A 23,706-nucleotide genomic window follows, 5' to 3' on the forward strand; every position below is an offset into this window, starting at 1 on the left:
TAACTGCACTACAGGCTTTAAAGGCCCCTGTCTTCGATAGTCTTGACTAATTTCTTCCACTTTTTGCGGTCCTGTACTTGTCCTCTCCAGTCTTTTGTATCCGTTTATTCTAGGTCAGTCCGGACTACATCAAACCACTTCCTTCGTGGTCCCCTCTTCTTTTCTTCCCTTGTTCTCCTGCTGATAAAACTCTTAGGACGTTTCTTTCTTGTGGCATTCGTAAAACATGGCCCAACCATCTAAACTCTCTGTGCCTTGATTTTCTGAGTTATTTTAGGTTTCTTATACATCTCCATTAGCTCCTGGTTTGTTATTCTGCGCCATTCCCCGTTAACCTCCTTTATACCACCAAAAATTTTGCTCAATATTTTTCTCTCCCAAATCTCTAGCCTTTTTTATTATTTCTGGTTCATTGTCCAAGTTTCACATGCATACAACACCGTTGGTCTCACTATTGTTTCATACGCTCGGATCTTGGCTGCCTTGGACAGGTTTTTTGCCTTCAACAGTGCGTTTAATGAACACTGCTTTGCTACCTTTCAACAACCGTTTATCTATCTTTCACTCTCTTCTTTTCCTCTATTTGTAACTGTTACTCCAAGGTACTCAAATTCAGTTACCTTCTCAAATTTATAATCTTTATCATTTGTCTTTAGAGTAATCCACTTATTTTCTTCAGCATTTTCTCCTCTCATTTCCATTTACTTGGTTTTTCCTTGGTTTATAGTCAGACCATATTTTTTGCTTCTTTTTCAAATTGCTTGAACATTTTTTGAAGTTCTAGTCTTGAACGTGTCAGAAACACCAGGTCATCTGCAAAACCTACACACTGTTGTCTTCTGTTAAGAATCGTGCTGCTTGTCTAGATGTTGGCTCCTCTAATTATCTCTTCTTGTCCCCTTGTTTTAATCCTCTGTTGACGTTAAACTGCTTTGAAAAACTGCCTTCTATCATGACTTTATTGACTGTGTTGGTTAACGTCATTTTAACTAATCTTATCAGTTTCTCTGATATTCCTAGTGCTATCATTGCTTAGTATAGCCCGTTTCGTGAGATGGAGTCGTAAGCCTGTTTAAAATCGATAAAGAGCATAATATGCTATAAAACTATTAAAAAATTAAAAAACGTTATAACTTGTTTGAAAGTTGAAAGATTGAAATACACATAAAAAATGTACACTGTGTTGAGGCCTACAATAGAAGAATGGGTGTAAATGTATAATTGCATTAACACTGCATAAAATGTACCCAAAAGTGGATAAACATGTCAAAATCAGTATATTAAGGGTAGATTTTCTTACTCGGGGATTTTTGGGGTCACTGAACATGAATACGCCATCAAAACCGACCCCCGAAGCACCTGGTGTCCATGGTTACTGCTAATGCACGTCATCTAGAGATTCCAGATTTTTGGAATCGCTAAATACGTATACGTCATCAGAACCGACCCCTTGAGCATCTGATGTCCAGGATCACTGCTGAAGCACGTCATCTTCTCGTCCTTGTAAATAATGTTTCTCCAGTATCTCAGTCGCTGGAGAAGATTTTCTCTGTGGACAATATGGACATCTACTGAGGTTTTCTTCATCATCAGCCTCTGTCAATCCACTGCTGGACATAGGTCTCCCCTGTTTGTCTCCAAAGTGTTCTATCTTGTGCTTGCTGTACCCAGTTTTTTGTTGTCCTTCGTAAGTCATCTTGCCATCGTGTTGGTGGTCTTCCTCTGCTACGTTTATCGGCTCTTGATCTCCATTCAACTAGTTTGCGAGTCCATCTTCCGTCCTTCGTTCTGGCAACGTGTCCAGCCCATTTCCATTTTAAGTTACAGCTTCTTTCAATGACGTCTATGACTTTGGTCTTAGCTCGTAGATCTTCGTTTCTAATCCTGTCTCGCAGAGTGGCCCCTATCATTGATCGCTCCATTCTTCTCGGCGCTACTCTTATTTTTTGTGCGTTTTTATTTGTGAGCGATAATGTCTCTGCACCATAGGTCACCACCGGTAGCACGCATTGGTCGAAAACTTTTTTCTTCATGTTAGTTGGAATGTCACTCTTAAAAATGTTCCTAAGAGCTCCGTATGCTGCCCATCCTTGTATTATTCTTCTGGATACTTCGGTTGTTTGATTGTCCTTACCTATCTTAATTTCGTGACACAGATATACATATATTTGTCTACCAGTTCTATTTGTTCATTTTGTATTTCAAGGTGTTTACTTGGTACTAAGTTCGTCATATATTTTGTTTTTTTTTTCATTTTTAAGCCTATCTTATGACATGCTGTACTAGGTTCTTCCAACATTTTCTTTATTTGTCCCAAATCGTCTGCAATCAGGACTATATCGTCTGCGTAGCTTAGGTGGTGTAGCATCTCTCCGTCCACATTTATTCCTTTATCACCCCATTCGAGGGTTTTGATCGCTTTTTCTAGAGCCGATATGAAAAGTTTAGGTGACAACGTATCCCCTTGACGGATACCTCTTTGGATTTTTATTTGGTTGCTGTTAGCGTGTAGTTGTATCGAGCTTGTCGCATTTTTATATATATTGCATATTAGCCTCGAATATAGGCTATCAATGCGGTTCTCGTTTAGTGCTTCTATAACACTGTCGAGTTCTACTGAGTCGAATGCTTTGTGGAAATCTACGAATGCTAAAACTAAGGGCTTGTTATATTCTATGGATTTTTCGATGAGTTGTTTTATTGTTTGGAGGTGATCGTTGGTTCCAAAGTTTGCTCTGAATCCAGCTTGTTCTTTACTCAGAACTACAGAACAAAAGAGGTTTTCTTCATTGTACTTAAAACCATTCTGCTGTCAGATCGTCTGTTCCTGGGGACTTATTATTGACTAGTAATTTTACCTGTCACCATGCTACGGGAAACAATTTATGACTTCCTCAATTTTTTTCTGTACCCTTCTATTTTTTTCTGACTCCGTCCTATTTTTCCACATTGTCCACAGAGAAAATCTTCTCCAGCGACTGGAATGCTGGAGAAACATTATTTACAAGAACGATAAACAAAAATGTTCGCTTTTTCACTCACGATAGCAAAATCTTTAATGAAAATAACATTATAGGTTTTCACTTATTTGATGTTCTAATGTGAATTGAGCAATGATGTTTCTTATATATTCAAATAATTTATTTATGGATTTAACAATGGATGTATCTTACAAATTAGTCTGTACATAATAAGTACTCAATTTGCACATTATCACTGTTGTGTTAATATCGATAACTGTATGTAATTAATTTGAATAATCACTTATAAGTAGTCAAACAGATTGTTAAAAGAATAGTTTAGCACAATTTTGCAATACAAAGTTTACTTTTCTGTTTTAATATTTTAACTTTTTAACTAATAATTATCTATTAAATGGATGGTGCGATTTATACAAAAACAGGGATACACCTATTTCGCAATATAAACATTTGAAATTTGATATTTGTAATATTGCCAGATTTATCATTTTTCTAATATCATTAGTCACTTTAGTTTTATCAATTCTACTTTTCAAGTATCCCCAATAAAAAATATCTTCAAGATTCAAATCGGGTAAACGAGGAGACTATTCAATACTACCTAATCTACCAACTCCTCGTTCAGGAAATGTCTGATCTAAATAACGCTGATCATTTACACCAAAATGAGCTTGAGCTCCGTCTTTCTGAAACCTTATCTCATTAAAATTGGCTCATGAACTTGTTTATCAGGACAGGTACAATTTCATTTCTAAGTAGCACTTTATGATTATGCCTTGTTTAAGTTCCTGCTATAAAAAACGGCCCAACTAATTGAGTACAGTTTGTTCATGTTTAGTGGATGGGTACCAAATGTCTGCGGAGTTACCTGTTTGTCTACAAAAGTTCTCTGTGAAAATTGAAATAAATAAACGCCATACAATGCAACAATCATTGCACCACCAGTCAAATTTTTTTCAGAGTTCTGCACAAACATGTTTAATTATAGAACCACGATTATTAGCCTAAGCACTGTTTGGTTTCCGAAACCACCTGAAAATCATAGAAGTGTCATTCATTTTGTAGGTCATAGTTACAAGATGTATTCGGTTCTGGGTGGACCGAATAAAAAAATAAAGTAAAGTTAGACTGAATAAAGAACAGAAATAATTAGAACAATAAAAATTCGAAATCTGACATATTTCTGGCATGCGATAAGACATAACTGAGGTACAGGCGAACCCGCTTATTGGAATAGTCTTCGTGCCAAGCAAAAATATTCTTATCTTATAACCGGGATATTCTAATAACCGATCATTGGTGGCTAGCCGTAATAAATGTACCGAATATACATAATAATACACATAGTTTCAAAAGTTATGCATCACCCCTCGTATTCACGATGTTAACGCTTTTATAAATCCGTATCTTTATCACATATTTAATGGGCCTTTTTTATAAAAAATATACCATTTTTGATTTTTATTTTATTTGATTACCCATTTAATTGACCTGGTTTTGCCGAGATGTAAACATTTGAAAAATTTATTCTGGTGAAATTTTTGAAAACGTGATTAAAAACGAATCGTACCTACTTTAATTTCTGAGTTGGACCGTATAAGAATTATCGATTTAGTTGAAGAAGGACATTCACAGCGGTTCGTGGAGGAAAGAGTGGGTGTTTCTAAGAGTAATGATGTGATACGAATCACGAATAAAGATGTGATAAAGATACGGATTTATAAAAGCGTAAACATCGTGAATACGAGGGGTGATGCATAACTTTTGAAACTATGTGTAGTACATACTATGTTAATTTGTAATATATGTATGTATATGGTTTTAGGTCTTTTTATGTCAATAATACAATAGCAACCCAAGTTACAATATAATGTGGATGCATATAGTAATTAATATGAAATATATGCAATATATAGATTATGTAAATATTTTCGTATTGCAATACATATATTGTAAAATCATTACTTATTTAGTCTTGAAAAATAAACGGTAATTGTAGCTTGTTTTTTGTTACATAAAATACTAGTCACTTGTTGCTCTTAATTATAAAAATTAGAAAAATTTACATTGGTTTGGTCATCCAGAACACGTCTTATAACATTATAAGCAACAAGGATGGGCGAACTGTTTCTTAAAAATTTTATAACAGGCAAGTGGGTACCAATATGCATAGTTTGTAGATAAATGAAATTAGTTTATGACCTCTGAATTTGCCGGCGACCGATTGTATTGGTACTCATAACAAAACAATAAATATTTATTACCCTAAAATAGCACTATAGGGCTCGATACCCTTGGCGAGAAACCATAATACAAGACATAATTTAAATTTTTAGGAAATTGTAGGTAAAAATTTATTGCTTGACCTGAAAAATATTCTATTAAGCGGTATTATTTTATTAATACGTATTCCAATAAACGAATAAATTTATTAAGGAGTAAATGGAAACGTTTCGGGACCTCGAATTTATATTCTATAAACCGGGATATTCCTATAACCGGTACTCTAATAAGCGGGTTCGACTGTATAACCTTCTACATCTTATATTACAGGGCAAAATCGGCAAAAAAGAGGCCAAGGCTGAAGAGAATCTTTACTCAGAAAGCCGATATCATAGTCAACGTTGAATAAGCAAACATACCTGCAGATCAATCAAAAAAAGCAGACGTGTAGTGGCTATAGTGCCCTGGTTCTGATTGAAAAACTTCAATTTGATTTATTTTTTTATACTTAAATACAATGTTGGGCCAGAATTGACCCACTTTAATATTATTAGTTTTTCTTCCTTTCATTAACAGCACCTGAAAGTGCTTAAATATTTGTAATGCTTTAACACCAAGAAGCTATATTTCCCATTTCATATTTCACCACACCAAATTGTGTGAACTAAAATTTGTTTTCGTTCCTCTTGAAAACTTGTTATGTTCGATATCATTCCGATGAAACGGATGAAATAATCTTAGTAGTTTTGAATTATTATTTCGTTAAATTTAATAGAGAGTAAATGCACCGGATGAACTATGATTTATTTATTTTCGATGCCTGTCGGCTATTATTAATTACTCAACAGGATTGAAGTGCATTGATAAAATGCAACCTATATTTATTTCATTGGTTTGCAAATGTACGAAATGCAAAACATCCATGCGAGCACCTTCTGGCGCCCAAACATCATACATTTCGAATTTCAATATTGTTTGAAAGGAATTCGTTATTGAAAATGTTTTAAATATGTCTTTTCTATTTAATGATTTTTAGAGAATTTTAATCCGTTAGACAAAAACGTGTCTAACGGATTAAAATTCTCTACTTTAGTACCATTTAACAATAAAATGGTTGAAGAATTTTCAGTTGACATAGACACAGTTATAGAAAGTTTACCTTTAGATTACATTTCTAAAACCAACTTGAAAAGTAATTGTTTCCTTTCTTTACTAAAAGATCTTAACAAATTTAATAATAATGTCAATAACATTAAAATCAAATGTTTTAAACAACTACATCTGATTAGACAAATATCTACCAAATTGAATAGTAATAACCTTACTAAAGCTGATAAAGGTAACTGCCTTATTATCATGCATCATAGTGATTACATTCAAAAAACGGAAGAATTTTTAAGAAATAACAACTTTGACGTTTTAGATAGAAGTCCTTTAAATAAATTAGTTACCAACTTAAAAGCTACCTTATCTACACATAAAGATTTCCTTCTAGTACATAAGATGAAAGAAAAAACCTTCATTTTGTCAAATCCTCAAATACCTAGACTATATGGTTTGCCAAAGATTCATAAACCTAATGTTCCTATGAGACCAGTGGTTAGTTTTTATAACACTCCAGTTGTTGCATTGTCTAAATTCATTAATACTATTTTACAATCTTCAATATCTTTGCAACCTAATTATTCTGTTAAAAATTCTACTGATCTAGTAAATAAATTGTCAGTTTTAAATTTACCTAGAGACTTCTTTCTAGTTTCTTTCGATGTAAGTAATTTGTTTACGAACGTACCAAGAGATGAAACCATTCCTATAGTGGAGAATTTACTTATTAAAAGTAACACTAATAGAGGTACTATTTCCCACATGTTGGGTTTACTTAAATTATGTTTGTCACAAGATTTCTTTTCTTTTAACAATATTATTTATAGACAGGCACAAGGCCTTGCAATGGGAAATCCCTTATCACCTGTACTAGCAGATTTGTTCTTAAATAACCTTGAGTGTAATATCTTTGACAATCATTCTTCAGTTCATAATCCTTTACAAAAAATCTTGTATTGGTTCAGATATGTGGATGATGTGTTAGCTATTATAGATGGAAATTCCTCTGATGCAGAAAATATTCTAGTTTCACTCAATAATTTACATCCAGCCATAACATTCACTTTAGAAACAGAGTCTAACAATTCTATTAATTTTCTAGACCTAACATTGACTAGAATAGAGAACAAATTAAGTTTTTCAGTCTTTAGAAAACCAACTCAGACTGACCACACTATCCCTAGATCTTCTAATCATCCTTTTCAACAGAAGATGGCATCTTTTTATTGCTATATCCACCGTTTACTTAGCTTACCATTATCAGACACAAATTTTACTTCTGAATTAGATATTATTAAACAACTTGCATATAGTAATGGTTACTCCCCTACTTTGGTTGACAACATACTCAACAAATTAAGGAATAAAAGGAATAGATCTCTAGCTTATAATGCTACTCCTGACAATTCCAATTCAGAAGTTATGTATAGATCTATATCATACATAGGTTATCCTTCAGACAATATAGCCAAAATCTTAAATAACATTCCTAACTTAAAACTCTCATTTAAATGTAAAGAAAACATCAGGTCTATTTTTTCTCATACTAAAGACAGAATTAAAAAAACTTCTAAAAGTGGCATATATAAATTGTCATGTGGTGACTGCCCTGTGACCTACGTGGGTAGAACGATGCGACCGTTGGATACACGTATTAAAGAACATCTTTCAAAGATCGATAAATCTAGTTTTGGTCATCATTTGCATGCATCGAAACACAGCTTTAGTCCCCAAAGAGATAGTAGGATCCTACATAGCATACCAAATAATAACTATACTAAAATGAATCTACTAGAAGATCTAGAAATAAGTAGAGAAATGAAAAGAAATCCTCAAAACTGTGTTAACACTCAGATTCAATTAAATTGTAAATTTGATCCTATCTTTAAGAAATTTCTTTAATAATTTTGGTTTAGTATACAGTATACCCAACAATTGCTGTAGGTATTTTGAACATTACTTTTTCGGTATTCTTGAGTTTTCTTTCATTGATTACATATAAGTAGAATATTTGAGATTTGACTTAATCTTTTGGTAAATTTGTTAATTTTATAAAATAACAGCTTTTGAACTCTGAACTTGACAAATGAGACTTCTCCTTGGTTTGTTTTCATCTAACTTCTTTTCTACACTTGGTCAAACCATAACGGTTTGTTTTTTAAAAGAATTTTTGATAACTTACGTACACATTAACATTTCACTTCAATATTAATATTTGTAATTTTGAAAATTTAACTTTAAAATAAAAAAAAATTTAGTATCTTCACTTAGAATTAATTTAACCAACACATGGCCTTTTAGCCATTTTCAATTTAATTAATTTTTATTTACATACCAATATAGAGGGCGCATAAATTAGTGGTTCCTTCTTTATCATTTGAATGAATGACAGCGCTCAGCTGTTCACGTGAACTCACAACGGTTTGACGCAGCCATGTTGTAATTTTAAAATAAAAAAAAAGAATTTAGATGTGATAACTTTTAATTTTAAGGGTTTTATACCCAATATCTGTGGCTTTTGCCCAGTATCCATGATTTATCATGTGAGTTTTAACAATTACTCTTCTATGAAGGATTTATAAGAGGACGTAAGTTTTTTCAATCTTTTGTTTATAAAAAATCTCTTATCTTAAATGTCCTTTTAGGAAGCTCTGATGATGGCACGTTATGTGCTGAAAGTACTTAGCTGATTATTAAAAGTTTTTTTACACACTTTCAATTTCTTTGAGAACATACACCTGTTTGCCGGTTTTACCTTTTTCATTGTGTAAGTGGTCGACCAATGATTCTCTTGTCTTTCCTTGATCTCCATTCCTATAACCTCTTTGTCAATTGCGCATCTGTCATTCTAGCTATGTGTCCTGGCAACTCCAATTGTATGACGTCAGTTACCTTGGTTCTTCTCCTGATCTCTTCGTTCTTCGTTTTTTCTTAATTTGTCTCGTAGAGTTATGCTTAACATTCTTCTCTGTGTGAGGCTTCCACAGACCAAAACTTAGTAAGTAAGTAAGGTATGCTTTATTGTCAAAAATTTTTACCAATTTGTGGACAAAGCTTATACAAAATAAAAAAATACAATAAAAAACAAAAAATAATAAAAAACTACAAACAAAACAAAAACAGAAACAGACACCAAGTACATGGCGTGAGTTATACTACTTAATATAATTTTATAGTTATTAAGTACACATTAAAAAATTTAAAATTTTGCAAACAATATGTATACAACGTCAGAGCAAAAAGAAGGCGAACGAAGAAAAGGGAAAGGGAAAGTAAATCAAAAGTTCTATGCCGCTGCAAATATGTATAAAAGTACTCGAAAGTAATAATCCTGCAAGTCAATTTACTGAATTCAAATCGTTTATAAAAAAGTCATTCACTGTATAAAAAGCTCTCTCCAGCAAATAAGCTTTCAAGGCCTTGCGAAAAGCGGGAAATGCTGCAATAGATTTGATGTTAGATGGCAGGTGATTGTACATTTTTCTCGAATTGTATAGTATAGTTGTGAGTGGGTCTCTCTGGACCTTCTGATGCATGTTTGCGGATTAAACAAACGGATTCAAAAACAAACAAAGAAGGAAGAGTTAATATTTTAAATTTTTTAAAGAATTCTTGGCAATGAACTCTGCTATTGAGTCTCAGGGAGTAACGAAGAGCTCTCTTTTGTAGTTTAAAAATACGCTCAAATTGAGTCGCACAACACGTACCCCAGAATGGAAGGGCGTACCGAAGATGAGACTCAAAAAGGGCATAATAAACGGTCCTAGATGTTGACAAATTCATTTCCGTAGCAACTGATCTTATCGCAAAACAAGCAGAACTTAATTTGCAAATTTTTTAGCAAACTTTGTGTCATGCTTAGACCTGCACCCTTACAAAATTTAACTGACCCAGGTGGTAAATGGGCACAAACAACGTCGTGTTGATGAATACCAATTTCTTTTTGCTCATATTGGAAGATATGGACACCTCCGGCATATGGTTTCAAGAGGACGTACCTCAAAGCTCACGCCAAATTGAGGATTCTACACCAGCAATTTGAGGTTATGTTTATCCCACGTGCAACTGATATAAAATGGCCACCAAGATCGTGAGGGATTTTTAAGTCGCAAGTATATGCAAATAAGCCACAAAGCACAGATATCCTCAAGGCCAAAATACTCCATTTCATGCCATTCCAAGTACCTAGGAACCTGGATTTGAAACAGCAATGATGAAATAGATAGAAATAGCAAGAAATGCTTTTGTAAAAATGAAAACAATTCTCTGCAACAAACACCTTAAATTAGAACTGAGAGTAAAAACTTTGAGATGCTACGTGTTCTCCATACTGAAATATGGACTTGAGGCAAGAACACATAAATAAGCTACAGTCATTTGAAATGTGGTGTTACAGAAGGATGCTTGGAATAGCATGGACACAGAAGAAAAAGAAAACGGAAGTATTCTGAGAAATAAGGAAAAAGTAATAAACACAATAAAAATAAGAAAGTTATAATATATAGGACACGTAATGAGGGGACAGCGGTATGAACTGCTAAGACTGATAATACAGGAAAAGACAAAAGGAGGAAGGAGTATAGGAAGAAGGAGAGGGTCTTGGTTGAAAAATTTAAGGGACTGGTTTAAATGCAGTTCCATAGAACTCTTCACAGCAGCTGTAGATAGAGTAAAAATAGTGATGATATAATCTAACTTCCTTAAAGAGAAGAAGAAACAAATAAATCCGACAACAAAAATAGCTTCTTGAATCTTATTGGCCATACTAATACTACTTATAATCTTTAACAAGAAAATGTAGAAGTAGTTTAGAACATAACATAAACGTAACATTGCGTTAAATTTTGTAACTTAACACCCCGTAAAAACATGTGTAGGTACATATAATGATAGTCTATAGACCATAACTTCATCACCTAAAGTCAGTGTATAATATTACATTTTTTTATCACCTTGATTATTATACAGGGTGTCCCGAAAAAATTGGTCATAAATTATAGGTACCACACATTCTGGGGCAAAAATAGTTCGATTGAACCTAACTTACCTTAGTACAAATGTGCTCATAAAAAGAGTTACAGCCCTTTGAAGTTACAAAATGAAAATCGATTTTTGTCAATATATCGAAAACTATTAAACATTTTTTATTGAAAACGGACATGTATCATTCTTATGGCAGGAACATCTTAAAACAAAATTTTAGTGAAATTTGTCCACCAAATTAAAAAATTTATGGGGATTTTGTTCCCTTCAACCCCCCCAAACTTTTGTGTACGTTCCAATTAATTCATTATTGTGGTACCATTAGTTAAACACAACGTTTTTAAAACTTTTTTGCCTCCTAGTATTTTTTCGATAAGCCAGTTTTTATCGAGATACGGCTTCCTTTTCAATATATTTACTTAAAAATTTTATGGGGGTTTGGTTCCTTTAAACCCCCCAAATATTTGTGTACGTTCCAATTAAACTATTATTGTGATACCATTAGCTAAACACAGTGTTTTTAAAACTTTTGCCTCTTAGTCTTTTTTTCATAAGTTACCTTTTATCGAGATGTAGCTTCTTTTTCAAAATATGTATACCTAAAAATGTAAATTATAAATAAATTTTCAGATTATTAACAGGTCTCTATTATAATCGTACTTAACCATATATGTACAAATATGTGGTGGATTCGACAAATATTCAAAATATCTCGATAAACAATGGCTTATCGAAAAAGTACTAAGAGGCAAAAAAGTTTTAAAAACATTGTGTTTAACTAACGGTGCCACAATAATAATTTAATTGGAACGTATACAAAAGTTTGGGGGTGATTAAGGGAACAAAACCCCACAAAATTTTTATGTGGTGCACAAATTTCACTTTAATTTTTTTTTTAAGATGTTGCTGCCATAAAAATGCCACATGTCCATTTTCAATAAAAAATCTCTGAGAGTTTTCGATATATGAAAAAAAATCGATTTTCATTTTGTAACTTCAAAGCGCTGTAACTTTTTTTGTGTGCATTATTGTATATAGGTAAGTGAGGTTGAATCAACCTTTTTGACCCCAGAATCTGTGGTATAATTTATGACCGATCTTTTTGGGACACCCTGTATAAAATAAAATAATTAACACTGAAAATTTTATGTTATTATAATAAACATTTTGTTTGCAGGAAAACAACCATGCCCCAGACACCAACATAGCGGTAGAAGACCACTCAGAGTCGCACGCAGGAATAAAGTTAGGATGGATACAAGGGGTCCTCATACCATGTCTTCTCAACATCTGGGGAGTCATGCTGTTTCTTCGCCTGTCTTGGGTAGTGGCCGAGGCAGGTATTGGTAAGTATCGGTTTGAACCAGAAAGATCTGGAATTCCGGTACCATCGACTTGTTTTTTCATTCAAAAAATAGCAAGAAACGTTATAATGGGCATCGTCGGAATATTAATGTAAAACGATTATTGATTTTAACCCGCTAATGGTACCACTTCTGAATTTCCAGCCATTGGTACCGTGTTAGATTTTATCTAACACAATAATGTTGTTGCCTATTTAAAATTTTTTGGTACTTAGCCGTAGTTTTTACAAGTAGATAATATTATTACTGTATTAAATTGAACGGCTCGTGTAACAAATAATGTCACTGATACAAATGAAAACTCTATGCAATTTGTTTAAAGGTTTTATTTAATAACTGTTTAAAATAACAAAATTGAGTACAAAATATAACAAGCTGTTAGTCCAGGAATCGTTTCCTCTGCTTAGGAAGAATTCCTCAAAACTGTTTAGAAAGAATGCCGTTTTTGTATATAGGTATGACATCGGTGCTGGGTAAGACTGCTTTTTATTCGGGCAAAAGAAACATTGAGGTTTTGCATTCGAATCATTTGATTCGACAGACAACCTCAACTGAAATGGCTCCATTTCCCAAAACATTGTAATTTTTTGTTATAGCGGAATTGACAGTGGATTGACAGTGGGTAAGAAATATATGAGTAGAATGGAACGACAGTTTATGTCGGTTTATGACAGTTTTATGACAGTTTCAATGGATGCATATTGAAAAAAAGACCGAGCCATTACTAGAAAAAGAAGAAGAAGAAGATCTAAAGAATGGGAAGAATGATATAATGATTGGGAGCACCTATTGAAACCAACGAATACAAGATAAATACAAGTTTATAGCAGAAGAAAGGAATGCTAAAAGTTTAATAGATTATAAGTACATCCGAAAGAATTAACTAGATAATACAAAAAGTTAAAACAAGAGAAGAAGCAGAAATAGGAATAGGATCCCAGCATAGGCTAGTCGTAGCAGAATGTATGGACCAGGATCAAAAGAAGATAAAACTGAGTGCCGAAAAATTGAAATATACAAACGAAAGAAGAGATAAAAATAAGAAAAATACCAAATCGAAACAAACGAAGAGATACAAAACTTAGAAAATGAAGAAAGCCAAAGAAATCTTGAAGAAAAGTGGAAAATATTCAAAAGGACAATAACCGACAAGGCGGAAGAAGTATGTGGCATAAGAAAACTAAACAAAATTTCTGAGAGGACAGAATGGTAGAGGGAAGAAATCAACACATTAATAAACGAAAAGAAGACTACTCGGAAGAAATATAATCAAACATTTTTATAGAAAGTGATAAGATGTAATATATTACAAAGAGAAACATAGTAAAAAGAACAGCCAAAATGTTAATAAGAGAAAGTTATAAACATAATCAAAGGCGAAGTTATAAATAGAATCAAAACAGGAAGACACAATTTCGCCAGAAATGATAGATTCTAGAAGTAAAAGGAAAGGATTTGCTGATAGAAATTGATTGGCTGAAAAGATAATTTACAAAGAATTTTGAAAAAAGATACCCAAGGAATGGGAAAATAATTTAATCTTGGCAATAGATAAAAAAGCCAATCTATAGGCTTTATCATACGTCTACAAAGATGGACAAAAGAAGAAAAATGGCCAAGAGAACAATTCACAATACGATAACAGTGCCAAAAATAATCAACGCAAGCGAAAACTTGACAATTCAGAATAAATATGAATAAAAAAATCAACTCAATCGAAATGAAACATTTGAGAAACATGTGCGAAAAAACAAAATGCCGGCAGAATAAGAACTAAAGATATCAGAACAATGACAAAGCAGAAACCTATTACATATTGAGTACATTAAGGAGAAGAAAATGTTCTGGTGGCAGAATGAAACCACAAAGAATTAAAAGACTAAAAGGAAAATTAGAAGGCGAAGTCCCAGAAGGAAATGGATAAGATCAGATTGAAGAAATAGAAAGGAACACATGGGAAATGATTAAAGAATTAAAGAAGATGGCCAAAATGGCCAAAATCATCATCAAAAGTCACTCATTTGCATGTCATACATTTTTCTGATAATTTAAGGCATGTGTTCCTTGTTTAAGAAAACAAATTAAGTGCAGAAGGCTCCAATGGGCAGGACACCTCAGAAGACATTCTGACGAAAGGACAGTAAGGGTCGTGTAGGAAGAAGTCCCAACTGGAAGAAGACCACGTGGATGCCCTGGAATCTATTGGCGAGATAATATAGCAGGATATCTGAAAGCTATGGGCGTGGAGAACTGGATGGAGATTGCTTAAGATAGAGAATAGTCTAGTCGCAACATAGGGGGTCCCGTGGACACTTTTAGTTCGCCGCGATTTGATGGTGGTATTATAGGTTTTTTGGGTCGCCGAATCCAATGGAAGTGGTCTGGAAGCCCAAATGTGGTGCGTTTAATTGTTATTAACAAATTATGGTAAAATTAGGTGTTTTTCAGGAATTATTAGAAGCCCTGTAAATAAATTGATAGTGTTAAGGTCTTCTCTGATGTATTTTTGGTCGCTGAATCGAATGCGACTAGTCGCGATTACTCAAAATGTGTTCTTATTTTGTTAATAACAAAATAATTGTTTATTCGCCGAAAAGCTCGAAATGCGTTATCTACAGTAAGTTTGTAGTCTTTTTCATAGTGTTTTTATACACTAAATCGATTGTCACTAGTCGTGATAGCTTAAACCACGTTCCGACTTTGTTATTAATAAATTATTGCAAAAATAATGGTTTATAGTACGTTTACTCACGGCTTTTGCTCTAAATTTAAAAAAACTACTTGAAATGACATGAAATTTGGCATGCACGTAGCTAACATGTCAAACAAAACAAGTGATATTGTGCCGATGTGTGCTTTTACCCTGTGGGTGAGTGTCACCCCGTTTCGGGGTTGAAAAAAGAAACCTTTAAGATAAGTCCGGAATTGGATAAACTGATTAATTCTAAGCAACTTTTGTTCTATACAGTTTTTTCACCAAGTCAATACTTTTCGAGTTATTTGCGAGGGAATATGTTCATGTTTCACCAAAAAAACCAAATAACTCGAAAAGTATCGACTTAGTGAAAAAACTGTATAGAACAAAAGTTGCTTAGAATTAATCAGTTTATCTACTTCCGGACTTATTTTAAAGGTTTTTTTTTCACCCCTGAAAAGGGGTGAAAGTCACCCCCAGGGTAAAAGCAGACATCGGCACAATATCACTTGTTTTGTTTGACATGTTAGCTACGTGTAGCCAAATTTCATGTCAATCCAAGTGGTTTTTTAAAATTTAGAGCAAAAACCGTGAGTGAACGTACTATAAACCGTTATTTTTGCAATAATTTATTAATAACAAAGTCTGAACGTGGTTTAAGCTATCACGGCTAGTGGCAATCGATTTAGCGTATACAAATACTATGAAAAAGACCACAAACTTGCTGTAGATAGCGCATTTCGAGCTTTTCGGCGAATAAACAATTATTTTGTTATTAACAAAATAAGAACACATTTTGAGTAATCGCGAGTAGTCGCATTCGATTCAGCGACCAAAAATACACCAGAGAAGACCTTAACACTATCAATTTATTTACAAGGCTTCTAATAATTCCTGAAAACACCTAATTTTACCATAATTTGTTAATAACAATTAAACGCACCACATTTGGGCTTCCAGACCTCTTCCATTGGATTCAGCGACCCAAAAAACCTATAATACCACCATCAAATCGCGGCGAACTAAAAGTGTCCACGGGTCCATATGTTGCGACTAGACTAGAAGAGTGGAGGTATGTTGTTGAGTCGGCTAAAACCCACGAAGGGTTGAAACGCCACGGAGTAATTAAGTTCCTTGCTTAAAAACTTACTTCTTTCAGAATTTTTTCTGAAATCGGAAATTTTCCCGATCGGAAGTCTAAACGTCACAACAATTAATTGAAAACTGTAAAATTCCTTACAAAAAATTTTAGTTTAATTCCATATAAAATAATATTTAACTTAAACATGTACAAGAAAACAGTTGCAGTACCTCTTTAGGTACTACCAAGTAACCAGATAAGAATAATTTAAGTGCGCCACTGGATCCATCTATAGTAGGCACTTCTATCTTTAACGTCAGCTCCGATCTCCAGCAGATATCGGTACTAACCAGTATAATCTGGATCAGATATAGTACCACCATAATGTTTTTTTAGGCCAGTCATTAATAGTGGCCGAATCTTTGTTTATTTTGTGTAAAACCGGCTTTTTACTTTATAATAAATAAGTGTTTAATATAAACACACAAAAATTTCATTTCATAGTAGTACCTACACTTAATAAAATATGTCCATAATCATTTTAAGAGAATATTAAGGAATAAAATTGTGTTGTTTTCAAAATAATCGTTATGTCTGAATCGCGGAATATCCTACAAATTTGTTTTTGAATAATATTTAATGTAAAAGAACATTTAAATAATAATTCTTGCGTAGTGTCATCCAAATATATTAAAATATAATTTAGTTAATTACTAAACCGTTAATATAATTAAAAAAGAAACAACGAAGTTGTGAAATTGATAAAAAATGTGTTTTCAACTTCCTTTTTAGCCATTTGTTTAAATGCGTTTTTTTGGGGAAGCATTTTGTCAATTTGAGAAATTGCTTTAATTTTTGTTGTCTAATTAGGTAAAGATATAATTAGGGTAGAACTAGGATACAATAATCGGAATGGCGTGGCAAAGGAGAGCAAAGAAAATGTTGAAGGATTTGAGAAGGGCTATTGAATAGAGAGGTTTTAAGGTTAGCTGGTCAAAAACGGAGTATGTGTAGTTGGAAGAAACAGGAACGGTTGGGGACATTGAATTCTTCTTCTTCTTCTTCTTCATGTAGTGCCTATCTGTTTAGGATGTTGGCGACCATCATGGCAATCTGTACTTTGCACACTGCTGCTCTAAAAAGACTTTGTGGTTATTGTGTTGAACCATGTGCGTAGATTCTTCAGCCAGGAAATCCTTCACCTTCCTAGGCTCATAGCCTAGGATAGGCCCATAGATAGTTCGCAGTATCTTTCTTTCAAGTACCAGTAATTTTGTCGTTTCCCGCTGATTCAGAGTCCATGTTTCGCTTCCATACGTTATTGTGGGACGAATTATTGTCATATATACTCTTATTTTTGCTGGTCTTGAGAGTATTTTTGATTTAAGTAGGGTCCTTAATGAGTAATAGGTATGCCCTGTTTCCTGCAATGATCCTGGCTGCCACGTCCTTTTCATATTTATTTTCAAATGTTATTATAACTCCCAGGTACTTAAATTCTTTGACGACTTCAAAATTGTATTCATTAATTGTTACGTTTTGTCTAACCCTTGGTCTTGGGTTCTTCGTAACCACCATGTACTTGGTCTTGTCCTCGTTGATCTTAAGACCAACTTCCTTGGCTCCGTTCTCGAATAGGGTGAAAACTTCTTTTGCATCTCTGGTGGATTGTGCAATTGTGTCCACGTCATCCGCAAAGGCTAAATAGTATTTTTGATCCTTGGGCGGCAAATCCGTTTGTCAGTTGTGGCTGAGTTTTCCTTACTGCATGTTCCAGTGCGAAGTTAAACAGCAGGGGGGCGAGAGGATCTCCTTGTCTAAGCCCGGTGTCAATGAGGAATTCCTCCGACGTGGTGCTGACAATTCTGCCGAAGAATAAGCTTCACCATGATTAATTAAGAAGGATCTATCGGTTATATGTGACTGTAGAATGTTGGCTACGGGCTGAGAGAGATGTGTCTTAATCGTGTTAGTTAGACCATCATGCCAGACCTTGTGAAATGCCCGAGAGACGTTAAGGAAGACAGCTGTACTGTAGAATTTGTTTTCAAGGGCATCTCGAGCTGTTCTGACTACTCTATCTTGAACTCATGATAAGTGAAGCATAGAGTTTCAGCGAAAACGCGTTATCGAGTTCTATTTTGCATTAACGCATTCACCTCATTCCAAGAGTTTCCTTGACCTCTTATCTCGTCCATGATGGATCTTTTCCAAGTTTGTGCTGGGCGACATCTTTTTCTTTTTCCTTGGGAATTCCACTCTAGGGCAGTCTTTGCAATACTAGAGCTATTTTTTGGAGTGTATGGTTGATACAATCCCACTTTCTGGACTGTTATTTTATTTTCTACTCTCTTTTGTTCGGTCAGGTGTAGCAGATTTTCGTTTCTAATGATGCTATCCAAGAAATTATGAACAATTCTTCGTGAGCATTATTTATTAACCAAGACTTGCAGCTCGTCTGTAAGGGTTTTTGTCACTATCCAGGTTTCATATCCGAGAGTAGAACATACATGATTTGACTGGAATATTCGCAGTCTTTGTAGTCTACTGGGCAGACCTCCAAACAGGTTTGGTCAAGCTGAATGCTTGTTGAGTTCGATGGTACATAAATATCTCTGAACGCATTTAACATGTTAAATGCAAAATTGTTAAACGATAAACTTTATATTATAACAGTCCCTCGAAAGGGCGTCATTTGTGAAACATGAAAAGGGAATAGAACTTTGACAAGATGTTGATATGTCATATAAGGGGATGTTTCACAATGAAGAACATGGCCACGGTCGCTCCAGTCTCAGAGATCTAAGGGATGTGGATTCTTAAGGGATGTTATAGTATACTCTAATCAAAATAAACCAAAAAACATAGTCAAATAAAAAATATATAAAATACTTTAAATTTACAGCAAATATGGTGTAACTTACCTTGTCTACTCTATACTATACTCAGTAAATTCTTTATTATTCTTACGATTCAAGAGAGAAGGAAAAGAGAAATAATAAGATGGTAATTAGCAAATAAAATATTATTTATTTAAAACAAAAAATTTAAATTACGAATCTGTGATCTCACGGTGTTACAAATTGAGATCGAGATTACCAAATAAATAAATGAAAGAAAAGTTCTACATAAAAAAAATATACCTTGTGTTACAATCATTGTTCTTTTTATTTTCGTTTGTAAGTCCAAGGCGCGATTTCACTTCACTTTAAAGTCACTTTATAAATGATTGATACAGCAACAGTACATATTTGATGAAACCGTAGTTCATAAGAAAATTTATATAGAAAAATTCAGCATTGTCTAAATCAATTAGCACTTAGGTACTCGAACAAAAATATTTAAAAATATCTTGTTATCTAGTTCATTAAACTGGATCAAAAATACTAAAATGAAATCAACTCCGTGCTTTAACTAGGGTGTTGAAAACACAAAAAGAAAACTTCTTAACTTCTACTTGCTTGTAAAGAACGGTGGTAATAACAGTAGCACAAGGATATCGCATTCGCTTAAAACGGCGAAAACGCGGTGGTCTGTAGATTGTTTAAGCCATGATGGGGTAAACACTAACTAAACACAATTATTTCTACAATACAATTGCAAAAAAACTTAACTGGAACTTCACTACTAACTTTTGCCGGTAGCCGCATATCGCAGCCCCTAGGCAACCGGCAAGATCTTAACTTGTCGATAGCTCTCTCTCCTGAACTAAACTTGAAGACGGCCAGGTGGAACTCTCTAACAGAACTGCTTAACTCTCTAAAAAGTCTCTAAAAATCAACGCCCTCTCAAAATCAGAAGTCTTCACTCCCATCAAGAACTCAATAATCAATTACAGATTCAAAAACACTCAATAAATTTAATCTTTGCCAATAAGAAGTTGCTTGACATACTTCCAGCCACATCCTCCGAACTCATAAATCTTCTTCTTGACGAATCCAAATTATAAAACGACATCAGTAAAAGCTTCGCGTTTCCCACAGAAAATTGCTAAATTAACAAATTCAACACGTGTGCTCTCTAAGCTATTATCGCCAAACACTTATGAGTTAACATAAACACTTCCCACAGCTTGAAAGTCGGTATGACAGTAATCCGAGTCTAATGGGTATCAACAAAACTTCAGACTTCAGTCTGGAAAAACCATTAAAATTTTTTGATGGCAAAAGATAACGTATACAAAACAATATCGGATGATCCAATTCACCGCTAAAAATCCTCAGAAGCGTACGATCAACAAAAACACACACCATGCGAGGAAATCAGAACCTATCGACTCGATCACTGTGAGAACGAAAACAACTCACAAATCCAATTCCACGCAATAACGCGGTCCCAACGATGATGATATACAGGGTGTAACGAAAGTGTTACAAATGTAAACTGAATGGGAATTTCAAATAACTTTGGTACCGTTATAATATACCTAATCTTATAATTCTTGTTATTTTCAGGACAATCGTTGCTGATAATTGCAATTTCAGCTGTAGTATGTATAATCACGACGCTGTCCCTCTCAGCAATTTGCACCAACGGCGAAGTAAAAGGAGGCGGTATCTACTATATCATTTCGCGATCGCTGGGTCCTGAATTTGGAGCATCGGTGGGGGTAGTGTTCGCTTTTGCGAATGCCGTTTCAGCGTCAATGAATACCATCGGGTTCTGCAACTCCGTCAGCGATCTGCTCAGTAATTACGACCTATACATAGTTGATGGAAAAGTCAATGATACTAGGATAATAGGTGCGTACCTTAGTTTTTTTTTAATTATTAAAAAGTAGTCTTAGTCCAGAAAGCCACTGCGCATCCGCTAGCAAAAATATTCTAATTCGGATTTTTTGCACAATCTTACTCAAAAAGGACCCCTTTTAACAAATTTGCATGTTGCCAGGACCAAAAGTTGGTCAAAAATTTTTTAAACGTTTTTTTTTTGTTTTTTTCCTAAAATTATTTTTTTTGCATGGAACAAAATTTTTTTTAGGTTTTTTGGATCATTTCAAACAGAAAAGCCCTTTAGTGACTTTTCTCTAAAGTTGATAGTTTTTGACATATAAGCGATTAAAAATTGAAAATTTGCGAAATCAGCCATTTTTAACCCTCAAAAACTATGTGAAAAACTGAAAATTTTAATGTTGCCAAGGTAGGTGGATATTCTTTAAACATCGATTGATGAAATTCCGAAGAGTTTTTTGCAATACAATATCAACAATCCCTTTGTTTTTTAATTGCCAATCAAGCGTGCGCGACACTATTTTCCACCATTGCATGTGTATGCAGTATGGTGCAAATGAAAGGAATAAATTCGTTATTTCGTAAACCGGCGACTTTAAGCAAAAATCCCGAAACAGGTCGATTTTTATTTTTAAGTTATGATATTGTGACATAATCGATGATTTTTTTAAATGAGAATACGGGTCGTGTGCTGGCTCATTTGAAAGATTCTTCAATTCTCTATTCAGTAATATAAACATGTACATAATTGTTTATACAGGGTGTCCAAAAAATTTTTATTAAATTAAATCATTTGGCAAATTGACAAAAAAATTAAATTTTTGGACACCCTGTATAAATAATTATGTAAATATTTATATTACTGAATAGAGAATTGAAGAATATTTCAAATGAGCTAGCACACGACCACTATTCTCATTTAAAAAAATCATCGATTACGTCATCACGCCCAGATGGATGACGTCACTAGTATACCATATATGTCACAATATCATAACTTAAAAATAAAAATCGACCTGTTTCGGGATTTTCCTTAAAGTCGCCGGTTTACGAAATAACGAATTTATTCCTTTCATTTGCACCATACTGCATACACATGCAACAGTGGAAAATAGTGTCGCGCACACTTGATTGGCAATTAAAAAACAAAGGGGTTTTTGATATTGTATTGCAAAAAACTCTTCGTGATTTCATCAATCGATGTTTAAAGAATATCTACCTACCTTGGTAACATTCAAATTTTCAGTCTTTCACATAGTTTTTGAGGGTTAAAAATGGCCGATTTCGCAATTTTTCAATTTTTTATCGCTTATATGTCAAAAACTATCAACTTTAGAGAAAAGTCACTAAAGAGCTTTTCTGTTTGGAATGATCCAAAAAATCTAAAAGAACTTTTTCCATGCAAAAAAAATAATTTTAGGAAAAAAACAAAAAAAAAACGTTTCAAAAATTTTTGACCAACTTTTGGTGCTGGCAACATGCAAATTTGTTAAAAGGGGTCCTTTTTGAGTAAGATTGTGCAAAAAATCCGAATTAGAATATTTTTCCTAGCGGATGCGCAGTGGCTTTCTGGACTATCTATTTACATAAAAATTATTCCTAATGTGAAAAAAATTAAGTAATCTAATAGGTTTTAAAACTTATGACTAACACTGACACAAATAATGAAGTTAAAATATATTATTTAACAAGGTGCTTAATTTTAAGTACTTAGACACTCAGTATTAATAATTATTGTTGTCTACAAAGTAAAAAAATCTATTAGGGGACTTAAGTTAGATTATATCAAACAGTTTTTATTCAAAAACAATCAATTATGTTAAATGTTTGGGAGGAAAATAGGTTAAAAAAATGTGCGTTGAGTTAACACCATGTTAAAAATGAAGAAGTTTTGAGAATAGAGATCGTGAACATATAGGAATTATTAAAAGAACATAAAACATCTTATCTTGGACATATATATCATTCAGACACAAGAGATATAACCATCTTCAACTAATAAAATTACTGGATAAACGGTCGTAAATTTCAACTATCTCTTGAGATGAGAACTAACTACTGATATATAAAGCCATATTAAAATCAGTGTGGATCTATGGTATCCATCTGTGAGGGACAACCAACCAAACAAAACCTAGAAATACTGCAGAGATTCCAGAACAGTCGTTAGAGCAAGGTAGAAGTCCTTAGAAGTACTTAGAACAATGTTGAATATCCCTTGATATGTACCAAACTATGTGATAGAGCAATACTTCAATGTGCCATCCATAAAAACAGTAATAGCAAAATATTACAAAAAATATTTATATATTATATCGGTTTTATAGCGTTCTACGCCTTTCCGTTTCTAATCGCCACTCCTTTCTATTGTGGCAGTCTTCCTCTCTTAGATTTCTTTCAGACATCGCCTTGGAGATGCCCTTTATCCATGTAGTTGCTGGTCTTCCTCGTTTTCGTTTTTCTGTGGGGGTCCATCCATTCTAACACTTTTTTGGGGATTCTCCTTTCGTCCATTCGTCTTACGTGTCCGTACCAAACTAGCTGT

General features: G+C 33.8%; 1 protein-coding gene across 2 annotated transcripts in view; it reads left to right on the forward strand.

Annotated features, from left to right (window-relative positions):
• The window catches only part of LOC114326713 (bumetanide-sensitive sodium-(potassium)-chloride cotransporter), a 104,562-nt gene that overhangs the window by 38,093 nt on the left and 42,763 nt on the right, over window positions 1-23,706 (forward strand). For both annotated transcript variants that reach the window (XM_028275136.2, XM_028275135.2), the window contains exons 2-3: window positions 12,469-12,637; window positions 20,886-21,173. In XM_028275136.2, the coding sequence (XP_028130937.1) occupies window positions 12,469-12,637; window positions 20,886-21,173 (457 nt within the window). The remainder of the gene's footprint in view (window positions 1-12,468; window positions 12,638-20,885; window positions 21,174-23,706) is intronic.

The sequence above is a fragment of the Diabrotica virgifera genome, chromosome 5 (assembly GCF_917563875.1).
Source record: "Diabrotica virgifera virgifera chromosome 5, PGI_DIABVI_V3a".
NCBI classification, from domain to species: domain Eukaryota; kingdom Metazoa; phylum Arthropoda; class Insecta; order Coleoptera; family Chrysomelidae; genus Diabrotica; species Diabrotica virgifera.